General features: G+C 33.8%; 1 protein-coding gene across 6 annotated transcripts in view; it reads right to left on the reverse strand.

Moving 5' to 3' along the window:
• RALGAPA1 (Ral GTPase activating protein catalytic subunit alpha 1) overlaps positions 1-13,347 on the reverse strand; it is a 222,333-nt gene that overhangs the window by 14,724 nt on the left and 194,262 nt on the right. For all 6 annotated transcript variants that reach the window (XM_033428377.2, XM_049705925.1, XM_012533079.3 and 3 more), the window contains one exon: positions 12,382-12,509. In XM_033428377.2, coding sequence (XP_033284268.1) covers positions 12,382-12,509 — 128 coding nt within the window. The remainder of the gene's footprint in view (positions 1-12,381; positions 12,510-13,347) is intronic.

A 13,347-nucleotide genomic window follows, 5' to 3' on the forward strand; every position in this document is an offset into this window, starting at 1 on the left:
AAGCCATTTGATGAAGGAGACTTTTAGCTGGTAGGAATCTTTAATACAGAACTAGCCAATCAAAAGAAATAACACACAGGTGCTGCAATCACAGCAATATAATTATCCACTAATCCTCCTTCCTTCTACTTTCTGCAAAAATAGAAATGGGGGGAAGGAATATTACCATTCTGAAAATAAGAAAAGGGAACTGAATGATTTTTATAGTATAAATAAATAGTTTAAACCCAATCTGTATTTCATTAATATGAAGTTAATATCAGTATTCAATTAACTACTTTTGATTTTAAACTTATCATATGAAATAATAATGGCCCCCTGTCACTGTGTCAAGCCCAGCTGTTATGAAACTAGGGTTCAGTTTCAGCCCACTCCTGGAAAGAGATGCATGAATTCTCTGTGCCACAGTTTCTCTGAATGTTAAATGGAGATCCCCCCACCTGCTCCTATTTATGTCATAGGGCTGCTGAAGATAAAGGATATAAATACAAAGTAACCCAAAAGTTCCTCTACATCTGTGATGAAAATAGTTATTTTGACCTTTGACTCAAGTCTTTGTAAATAGCAGGTGCTGTCTCCACTAGGACAATTTTCAGTATCATCAGTTTAAGAAATATACCTGTGTACATGTGCAAGAACTCTGATAATATTTCTTGTTTATGTTATGTACAAGAGGAACTTTTGACTTATTCTGGTAAGAGAAAACTCTAATTTCTCATGAGAAAAAACACAATATGAAGAAAAGAGACTGCAGACAGTTAATTAGAAACACTTTTTGCAACTTTACTAATATATAGGGAGAACAGATAAAAGGTAGATTTGGTTTTTAAAGAAGCAACAACCCTTCATTCGCCACAATAATTCTTAATAATACAATGTAATTTTACTGCTTCTGCTGTCAGAAAAGGCATAACTTTCAGTTTTGTGATCATTAATTCCATGGCACGCCCAGGAGGTTGTATAAATACTTAGGTCCAATGTAATTTGTGACTAGTCTCAAAGAAATAGAAATTTGTGTGTGTGTAAGTATATGTACATGTGTATATGTATGTATGTTTATATATATGTATGTTGTACATAGCAAGAATATAAAGTATAATTTTTCACAAAAAGGAGTTACGAAAATTACAGACAGACAACAAAGGCATATCATTGCTTAACTAATTTCCTCTTAAATTCAGGTTTAATATTTTCTTTCCTAAACAAGAAGAAACTACCGGCTCCTTTTTAAGTAAAGGCAAAGCATGAAGTGTCTATATCTGTGCTCAACAGCATAGCCTCAGGGATTTAGGGCCCATTCTGAAATTCCTAATTTAGTAAGCACTTGCCCACACTCATATTAATGTGGTTTCTTTGTCATTTTAGCAGTCAGGAATTTCATCTCCCTTCTCTGTATACAAAATTCCAAGAACAGTAATTGCAGGAAGAGAATGAGTTTTACCTATTAAAAATTTCTTGCAAGTACTACTTACAATATTTACAAAGTCTGTAAGATGGTTGGTAGTTTGAAATTGGCTATGGTGGGAGTTTTCACATCATAGAACTCAAAAAATGCCACAAATCGAGGCCTCCTCCTGCTCTCCAGAGCCAGTTGTTAAGCATCAACTGTGCCTCATTCCTCACGCTTGTTCTCCTAATAAACTAGTGGGAGACTAATGTCTGAGGGTGGAGGCCATGCCTTTTTATCTTTATATCTCTAGCACCTAGCACAGGGCCTAGCAGCACTCAATGACTGTTTATAAATTATAGAATGAATGAATAAAGTTGGTTTGGTAGTTGATTAGCAGCCTGTTATGCAGACAGCCCCCTTCCTCTAATCTCACTTTGGCTCCCCAGAGACAAAGCCCTTTGGGGCAAATACAGTTGGGACTCTCCTAGGATTGAACTTACAGAGAGAGTCTGGTTCCACCTCTACCCTTAATCTTGCTGACCTTCTCTGGAAGAAGAAAAAGTGAGTAAAGCACAATGTATACATATGTAAGGTGTAACATTAAAAGAAAATTGATATTAATTTCTTAAAAAATTATAATAATTGCCTACAGAAGAAATTCTATAAATGTTGAAAGTAATTACAACTCATTACAATTTAGCATTGAAATAAACATTTTGCCCTATTGGTTGTGATAATTTTAGTTAGAACTAGAGGAAGGATACAACAATGATCTACAAACGTTAATGTCAGGAAACTTAGCAAAATCAGCAAAATGTTTATTCAGCAATAAGCCTTGCCTCGAAGGAGAATATAAAGATTCGCTCAGAAAAACAAAGCTGCTGACCAGTAGAGTTCGGACTAGAACCTTGGTCATTTAATACATTATTAAATATTAAATAAAAATTAAATATTAAATTTAATAATTTAATAGTCCAGTGCTCTTTCTACAGACAATCTCAATGATCTGGATTTTAGATGGGAAAAAAAAGTATAAAAGGCATTTTAGTCAGCTCAAGGATGGCCATCACAATGACTACTAGCTTAAGTTCTAAGATTGGCAATTTTTCAAAAATCTTTGTTTATATACTAGAATATCATATGTAGTATAGTAATAAAAATCCATGACATGATCTAAAATAAAACTGAGAAAATAAACCACAGTTGACTTTTTAGTTCTAAAAGCCCTTGAAGTATCTTCAAACATTGAGTCAGTATCATTATACAGGGTCTTGAAAACTTAATGAAAAATAAGAATTTCATTGAGATATAGAATATGGGTAGATATATTCTGCAATTACATCTGCAGGATCTAATAATTATTATTATCAGGAGTAAAGTGGCATACTTCCCTGAAATATACAGGGCAATTAAGTATCCCATGGACTAATAGGCACTGCTCATTTATAAAATAAAAGTAAACTATATTGCTTACTTTATAAAGAAGATCTAGTAAATTAATTAATACTCCATTTCTTTCCTACAGTAGCTAATTTCTTTAAGAAACATGCAGTCTAGTTCATATGCAGTAAAAATAAAATTCCCCTAAATAAAGAGCATGAATCTTGGAATTATTTGTACTATGTTATTAGAAATTCTGAAAATCTGCAACAGGTTATGACCAATTATTGTGTATGATTTTTATGATGCTTTATATTAATGAAATTCTTTAGTAGTTGATACTATCTACACCATGAAGGAAAAGCTGTGATTTGTCAGAGTAGACAAAGCTGGGCTTTAATCCATCCTTTTAAGCATGCTGCCAAGTCTATATTGTTTTCACTGCGTCTCAATTAGGAGACAGGCAGGACACCTGGTACTTCTTTATCTAAGTCCCATGGGCTGCCAGATGACTCAAAATCCATAACAGGTGCTAAGGCACTGTGAGGATAGTCCTATTATTGAAAGCTGGAGCTGTATAAAATTTGGACCATATATAATTGCTCATAAATCAGTCAATTACTAAATGAAAACATTAAGTAAAACGTTGATAAGCCCAATTCTAACAAACTTCATGTAAATACATTTAAAAAGATTAACCTTAAATAAATAGGATTAAAAATTTAAACCTACCTAAAGGTTCTGAAAATCCTTCCTGATTTAATAATCTAATAATCACTGGCAGTTTCTAAAAAGGACTAACATGATTATCAAATATGTGTATCTATTACACTTTCATGAAAGTTGTATGAAACAAAACATCTAAAAGAAAAACTAAGTTACCTGGATTTCAAATTTAATGAAATTAAAATTTTGTGCTCTCCTTCTTGGTAAGATCTGCTTGAAAATACTACCATTAAGTAATAATGAGACTTTCATAGTCAACAGAGACCTGCTTCAAAATTACTAGTATTACAGTAAGAGTTTAAAAAATATTGGGGGGAGACTAGGAACAATCACTGTGTTGTTCCTCTTAGGAACAAAAATTTCAGTACATTAAGTTGAGGAAATGAATGTCTGCGTTTGGACTAAATACTAAACTTGGGTTCTATGAGAAGACTGCAAAAAGGAAAAAAATAACTAAGTGAAATTTTACAGTGTACAATTACTTAAGTGTTATCTCTACCTAAATGTGCACTAACTTAATTAAGATTCTGTTTAAATGCTATAATTATCAGGAGTACAAAAAAAGTGATTTATTATCATGGTAAGTAGTTACAAAGTACAGCAAACTGTCATTTAAGACAGTGTCATAGCATCTATGATAAACAGTATATTGGCTTAAACTAATGCACTATATGCCCCCAGGGAATAATAGGCTCAGCGACTGGACTTTAACATTAAAATCTACCCATTAATCTTGACTTAACTACAATCTATTCTGCAGTAAAAGGAAGAATGGGCATTCAATGAATTACTGTTTTTGAAATATTGCACTGGTGCCCATTTACTAAAATAATTTAAGGGGACATGAAGAGATGCAATACTAGTAAATCTTACAGACTGTTACTAATTTTATAAAGCATGCATTTGATTTTCCCTCAGTTTAGCAAGAACACCCCATTTTTTAAAATCTATAGATTAAAAATTTTTTCTTAATATATTTCTCCCTGATCCTTTGAAAGGACATGTTGCATAACTTACAATACTGCAGTATAATTTAGTCAACTTAAGTTCTGCTGAAAAAAGGAATCATCTATGGAAATATACTGTGGGGTCAGGATTCTGGGGGCTGAAAAAGCTTTAATTTTTTTTAAGTTGTAGATCATTGTTTCTTTGCATCAGAACCTCCAACTGCTTGATTAGACTGACCAGAAGAAAATGGAAAGGGCCAGAGTAGTGTTTATACAAATATCACAGCATACAATGCCTCACATAACAAAGAAACAACACTCACATTTAAAAAAGATACCCAAAATAGAATTCAAGGAGAGAAAGACAATTATGAGTGACTGAAATAGGCATTACCTACTCATTTAAATGATAAATCCAGTATGTAACCTTAAGATTTGCTTAGTGGATTATTTTAGCACTTACGATTGTTATGCATAAAATTAATTTACATTTTTATATTAATATTGCTTGTATGTATTCAGACGATATTTGGGAATTCTAAAAAGCACAGCGTAAGCCAAATCTGCCTCTAACCTTATCTGATATATTAAATGTGCTGGTTTTAATCCACTTTCCCTTATTTTAAATTTCTATCAAGATAACAAAACATTACTTTCATTTCATTTAAAGGTAAAAATATAATGAAGCAAACCGACTTTTGCTCTGCTATAATCTGGTGGGCTGAAAATAGATAATGGCATGTTAACAAGGAATTACTACAGGTGGTTGCTTAAATATATTTATTTGCTTTCTTTTTGATAGTAGGTATGTGCTAAATAAAAGTCAACACGCTTATCAAAAGAATACGTAAATGTAGAAACATCAATTCTACAACAGCTATTTTTGCTTCTTCTCTTTTCTGAACAGCAATTAGTAAAGCAACCCCTTCCCCTCCTCCCTAGTGCCGTCAAGCTGTTCAGAGCAGTTTGCAATTCGACAATGGTACCATTGTGAATGCTCTCTGGGCTTCCTTCCCACAGAGAGTTAAATGGGCAGTTCCTGCTGCCCATGATTGGTGTCCAGTGAAATAATACTCAAGAGCCAGGTTTTATCAGCTTCACGCCAAAGAAGTGAAGCCAGGGAACCCAAGCCTTCATATCATACTGGACCATATGCCAACCCTGATGGCCCCAAAGGTTTATCACTAAGAATCAGGATCCATCATGTCCCTTGTGAAATTTCATTTCGCATACCTTATGTGAAATGCAAGGCTTCACTAAAAACCGAACCTTCTTTGCAATTGGCATGAACAGATGGACGGTAACAGTGGTTTGGCAAGCAAAAGTTAAAATTTAAATAGGCTATATTCTAGCGTTTGAGAGGAAAAGCAGTTAGAAGAAAATGGGGAGATTTGTGATCCATAGTTTAATTTTAATTCCATTATTGAGTTATTAAAAATTCAATAGCAAAATCCCATATATTTAGTAAAAGGAAAATAATGGATTAAAAGCACTGCAATTCCTATGTTAAACGAGGTTAGAGTAATTTCAGCTTTACATCCTTCATTCTTTGCTCTCTGAAATCCCCAAATAGCATCTGAATCTACTGCTGTTTTTCTATTTAAATAAAGACTAGAATAAAACTTACACATTATGCAGTAGGTGTAGTTAATAATAATGTAAGCATACCAGTGCACCTTCATCACTAATATCAACAACATAGCGTTTGATAGAAAAAAAAAAATCCTTTTCTAGCAAAGGTCAGAAGTTAATAAAGATGGAAGCAGAGAAACTTCCAAGTTTTGCTGTTTTTAGGGAACAGTCTGACAATCACCTGATAGAGTTCTCCTATTTTCTTTCTGGTACACTATGATATAACCCAACTGTCCATAGATTGGCATATATGGACCATACTGTCACACTGGATTTGAGAAAACAGGTAAAATGGTGGTACTGTTTTCTTTTCCTTTGCTATTATCGCTGTGAAGCCAATGTACTATCAGAATAGGATAAAAAAACTTCATTTGTCAACAACATGTAAAAGTATAACAGTATGTAAAAATACATTTTCTGAGCTCTTGCTACACGACAGACAGGCTGCTTAGTGCTTCATGTGGATAATCTCATTTAATCCTTACAACACTCCTGAGTTTGGTACTCCTTTTACAGATTAAATAAAATTAGACATAAAGACAGTGACACACTTAATAAGTGGTTCTGGACTCTGAAGCCCAGGCTGATTACCCAACAGTCAGCCTCCACATTTTTAAATATAATTAATTTATAATTAAGGACTATAATTAAGGACAGTCTATACTTACCAATATTATCTTCTCAGGAAATGATCTACAAAAGACGGTAGATACATAAAGTTATGCAGTTTCTCAATAAACTCACTTTCTTCTAACATGAAATGGCAGCAATATTGATGGGCCTCCCTAAGAGGTTTTATAATGTTCTATCGTAATGAATGGCAAACTGCATTAGTGGAGCCAATCAATTACATTTCATTTCGTTTTGGCTCTCATACTTTTGCAACAGGTTCTTTACATTTGAGTAGTAGAACTGCAGGGATAACAAACTGTGACTAATTGAAGAATGATCATTGACTTCTGGTAATTTGTCTGATAAAGTTAAACAGAAACCCAATTCTGGCATTTACGAAAAAGTCAAATCTGAACAGATTAGAAGAAATCAAATAATATTGGTTTGGGAGGAAAGAATATTAAATCTAGGAGGAAAGTGTTTTTTAAAGGTACTATTTTATTTTATAACATCCCCCAAAACGTATATTTCACAATATTATATATGTATTTTATATATATATATATATATACACACACACACACACACACACACACACACATAAAGCCTCAAAATATAAATTACAAGATTATAACAGACATGCTGCATTCCATCCACTCAAATCTCACCCTTTGAGGCCCAGATTTTCTATACATTCTTCCCTAATTTTCTTACTCCAAAGTAATGACTTTTTCCTTGGAACTCCCACAGCATCTTATCTACAACCCTACTGTGACATATTTTACCTTGTGTTATAATTTTTAGTGTACATATAATTATCTCCCCTATTAAATTATAAGATTATTGAAGAGATTACCATCTGATTTGTCTTTGCATTTCTCTCAAAATCTTTACAATTACCATTTAAGTGATCAATAAATATTTTTGATAGAAGAAAAACAGTACAGTTGCATCTTTTGACCTGGTGGTGGTTAAACTGTAATTATTCACCATATAGTATATTTAGGATTTATACTCTTTTTTCAAATTATATTTTGCAGTTAGAAAGGTTAAGAAGAAAAACTTAAGAAAATTAGGACATGGGATGTGGTTAATTTTATGTCAACTTGGCTAGGCCATGGTACCCAGTTTTTGGTCAAACACCAGCCTAGATGTTGCTGTGAAGGTATTTTTCAGATGTGAATACCATTTAAATCAGGAGAAAAGTATATCAGATTACTCTCCATAACGTGGGTGGGTCTCATCCAGTCAGTTGAAGACCTTAGGAGAAAAGACTGAGGTCCCCAAGGAAGGCAGAAATTCTATCTCCAGATGCCTTCTGACTCAGACTGCATCAACTCTACCCCAACTCGCACAGATTTCAGACTTGCCAGTACCCACAACCGTGTCAGCCAATTCCTTAAAATCAGTCTCTTTATGTACTTATGTATATACACATATCCTACTGATTGTTTCTCTGAGAACCTGAATACAACATGACTATATACTGTAACTTCTGAAAATTTCTATGTATAATAAATCTCATATTAAAAAGAGAAGCCTTAATGTAAAGGTTTTAAAAAAAGGGTTTTTTAACTGTAAAATGAGGAACCCATTCCACGGCACTATCAGATTCAGAGCTTTCAGAACTTCCAAACCAGAAGAGAAACAGTACATATTTGATAGCAACATATTTAACATTTATACATAGTCAAAATGTCCCTAGGATCAAAACAAATAATTACTTTAAAATTTTTATTTAAGGAAAAGTCATGATAGCTAAGATCATGAAATTAATGCTTTGGAATTATTCCTAATACAAAAAAGCCAAAAACAAACAACAAAAAAACCCCCAAACCCCACCAACACACACATACACTCTCTTCCAACAGGTAATTAATAAATGATGACTAAGATCAACCTGAAATACCCCTCAGGTCCAATGGTTACGGAGGATGTGCCTACTCCTTCTCCCCAGTGATGCATTTCAGTTCTAACTGCATGATCAAACCAATAAATTGAGCTCGAGACAAAAAAAGAAACAACAAAAAAAAAAACCCCAAAAAACCTAGCTGACAAAGTCAGAGGTTGCAAGAAAATGCTTTTCAAGTACAAGTAATGCAAGAAATAACAAGTGAAGTAAAGGAGAGGTTTCAAAGCTTGAAAGACAGTCATCAATACTGACAGATTACTGTAATTCTGGCTGCCAGCATGATCGATTTGGGCAGCCTATGACAATCAATATTGTCCTCATTTAGTGAACAACATTAGATTCACAGATACAGAAGATGTTCCTAGGATAAAATTTAAGCTGTACTTAATGATCATAAATAGCACAATTTATGCTGTGGAATCTTAGTGGGTACTTTTACTGGGCATAAAATAACTGACACAGCAGTACAATTATCCAAATATAATTGAGTTTATTACATATTCTTTTACTCCTTCATTTCTCTTATGATTAAAATAGTAACTCTGATGGTTTTCAAAGCCTACTTCTATCTCAGTTTTTGTTGTAATTTCTTTTGTTTTATTGATCTGTTTTAGAGCGCATGATTTTTTTTCCTTAATGGGAGCTTAAGGAAATTTGTCAAAATCTGAATTTGTCAAAAATATACATTTAAAATTTTATATTTCTGAAATATGTATTGTTACTTAAAATGAAAAGACATTTATATTTCAATATCTCAAAAACATCTAGTTGTAATTTATTGTATAAACTTTCATTTAAAAATCAAGTAATTGGGCTTCCCTGGTGACACAGTGGTTAAGAATCCACCTGCCAATGCAGGGCACACGGGTTCAATCCCTGGTCTGGGATCCCACATGCTGCGGAGCAACTAAGCCTGTGCGCCCCAACTACTAAGCCTGTGCTCTAGAGCCCACGAGCCACAACCACTGAAGCCCGTGTGCCTAGAGCCCATGCTCTGCAACAGGAGAGGCCACCACAATGAGAAGCCTGCGCACTGCAAGGAAGAGTAGCCCCTGCTCACTGCGACAATGTGCAGCAATGAAGACCAAAAATAAACAAAAAATTAAAAAAAATGAATAAACTCTATCTTTAAAAAATATAAAATCAAGTAATCTATCAGTACTTATATGAAGTTATTTCCTCCAATGTTTAGAATTAATATACACCTTTGTGAATCTTTGTGAAAGATGACTACATGTTCTTCAGATTAGCAAAGGCTGAGTATCTCTATTATATATTTAAATAGCATGGGAAAATAACTTCTATATAGCTTCTAAATTCAAGCTTCTAAGTCAAGAAAAATTTGTTTGATCTGTCTGATTTAATATTTTTACTCTGATAGTTCCAGAAGTGGTTTTCCTGATAGAAGTTGCTCACATCTGCTGTGTAAATAAAGTGTTCATGTTTACTGTTTTCATCTGAAATTATCTCTCTTCATCTTAGAATTTTCTCCAATGTGCTATTTATTAACATCTCAGCAAGATTAACTATTAAGAGCTTCATGAAACAGGCCTAAAAATCCAATCCAATCAATTAACCAACCAACCAACCAACCAACCAAACATAAAAACCCAATTAGGCAATTCCTTGCTGTTGGGTAGAGCTGTTTCATATTGACTGTAATCTTTACACATAACAGAATTAATCACTGCACAAAATAATGTACCTTATTTCATTTACTAGGTGCATCCAAATTCATTATCTCATTTATTCTTCACAACAATTCCGAGATGGGTATTAGCATCTTTTTTACAGATGAAGAAAGTTAGGTTTAGAGATTCTGGGACTTGACTAGGATCACAAGGTGGACCTCGGGTGGCATGGACTTATATACACTACCAAACGTAAAATAGATAGCTAGTGGGAAGCAGCCGCATAGCACAGGGAGATCAGCTCGATGCTTTGTGACCACCTAGAGGGGTGGGATGGGTGGGAGGGAGGGAGACGCAAGAGGGAAGAGATATGGGAACATATGTATATGTATAACTGATCCACTTTGTTATAAAGCAGAAACTAACACACCATTGTAAAGCAATTATACTCCAATAAAGATGTTAAAAAAAAAAATCAATGTTTCTAACTGCAAATCCAGCTATTATACCTCTAGTGTAACGTGCAAATCTGAACTAGTCCTTAAGAGTATGAATTTAGGTGCAGGTAAAAGAAATTAAGCTATATCCTCACTTTTAATTGGTATACTTGAACTACTTGGTAAGATGTGCATTTTACATGTTGTTTGTATATCAGGCCTGAAATAGTTTGTGTGAGTTCAATAAATTGAGTTCCTATTGACACAAGAGGCAAATAAGAGTTTTGTATTACCATCTAATCTCGCTCTCATCACTTTCCCAAAAGATTTAAGGCATTCTTTCAACTGTGTCTTAAATGAAATGATGGAGAACACTAACCTCAGGATAAACATCAAGATCAGGGGAACTGTAAAGAGGCATAGGTCAGAAAGAAGTCAATCTCAGTAGAGTTGACAATGCGGACAAAATTAGTTTACAGATAATAATCTGTATATTCCTTATAAGATTAGCTACCTTTCTAGAGATATTCAGGATATAATAAACTGAATCCTTACATTTCATGACAATGACCACGTCAAATCTGAGTTTTCAACTCAAAGTGAAGATGTAACCGCTACAAATAAGAAATGCTATATAAATGACATTAAGCTTAAGCAATGTAACATGCCATGATCCACCTATAATTCCATTCCACAGTATCAGAATACGTGAGAAATTACATAGAAATCAGATTAAGTCAATTTTCATTAAAAGAAGAAAACGTATGTGGTAGACTTATGATAAATCCATTTCATGTGGAATAGGACACAGGATATTTTTAAAAGCCTTCCCTGTAAAGCTTAACATCTACAGTTTATTATGTAAAAGAAAAATAACTGAAGTGTTTTGAATAATGTAGAAAAAGTATATGGAAACACAAATCCATTTTAGAAAGGAATATCAGAAAACAATTTAAATTTTAAAACTGTGTGCATATTTCACCCCAGGCAGTGTTCTAAGAAGTTTACACATATTGACTCATTCAGTTCTCATAACACTACAGGCTAGATATTATTATCATTCTCGTTTTATGGATAAGGAAATTGGGGCTCAGAGAGGTTAAATAACTTGCCCAAGGATGTATAGCTAATGAAGTGGTGACCAGCATTTGAGTCCAGGTAATCTGGCTCCAGAAGCCATGTCCTCTCATACTTCCATGTCTCTGTTTATGTCGTCCCTCTGCTTGGAATGATCTTAATCTCATCTACCTGTAATTCATTCATCCTTCAAGATTGGTTCAATCCTTACATTTCTCAGAAGTGTTTCCTGATACCACCACTCCTTACAGCTGACTGAGAGGTATCTGAAGTATTGTTATAATAATTCCAGAACATCCTGTGCATAACTCTATTACAGCACAGATACTGAAAACAATATATTTCTTCAACTAGATTGAGTACTTTGAAATGACTGTTACGGTTATCTCTGCACATCCAGATTAGCAGAACGCCTAGTACATAATGGGGCTCTAATTAATTAACCAAAAGACAAGTACCGATTAAAAGCGTATAAAAGAAAATACATCATTCAAATATCATAACTGCTTAAACACTGGGGAGGAACTCCAACCTCTATATATCAATAAACAAAAACTCAAAGGTCTTAACAACACATAAGAAGTAGTTACCTTGGAAAGTAGACATAGAGTAGAAACCATACTGTTAAAAAGGATACAAGTTTTGATATAATGGAATCAGCGATTTCAGAGCACGGCTTGCATTTATAGCAGTTGCTCGAACCATAATGGGTAGGACCTTTCCATTCACAATAGCACCATCAAAAAGTGGACCAAAGAAGGGAACCTGATTGAGAAATGAGAACATAATTTTATACTCAAACTGGAGAAAGGTTGTAGAGAAGAAACAGTTTGTATACAAAAGTCTTTCTGCTTCCTGTTTAGTTCTTCCTTCAGTAGAAATGCTATTCAAATTCAGTTCTTTTCCATGATGGGTCACTCATACTAGGACAATAAACAAACAAAAAATGCCAGTGGTCTACAGGGTTTCCATTCAAAAGAATTATATGCTTCATATAACTGACTGAATAATTTACACTACCTGCCAATTTTCAAATTTTTGTAGCCGCAATTGTATACAAAAATCCAACACTTGGAAATAATTTACTTTTCTCCCATTGAGTAAACACAGGAAGGACACACATTCTTACAGGCAGCAAGTTAGTTTTTTATTATTTTCATGTGATGCCAGCTTTACTACCAAACCTAAAACACTTTTATTATTATTTTACTACAGAATCTAAAACACTATTTTTTATTTTATTATATGGTTTATTAGAAAAAAATCTGTCATTTTTATCAGATGACTGACAGTTTCAAAAGTATTCTGTTTGAATATGGCTGGTACAAATGGCAGCTGAAGGCAAAGACATGAGCTGTGGATAATACAGTAAATATTTTAGGCTTTAGACAATATGTGGCCACATATTATCTCTGCTGTATATTCTTCTTTGATTTTTTAAAAGAGAAAAACCCATTAAAAATGTAACAAACATTCTTAGCTTCTGGGAACTTCCACTCTGGCACTACCTAACCATCTTCCATTCGAATAGTTTCTTTCTATTTTTCCTATTTTAGCGCCTTCTGAAGTAGACTTAGACAATTCACATAGCTACCAGAGTCTG

This window comes from Orcinus orca, chromosome 2 (genome assembly GCF_937001465.1).
Source record: "Orcinus orca chromosome 2, mOrcOrc1.1, whole genome shotgun sequence".
Lineage (NCBI taxonomy): Eukaryota > Metazoa > Chordata > Mammalia > Artiodactyla > Delphinidae > Orcinus > Orcinus orca.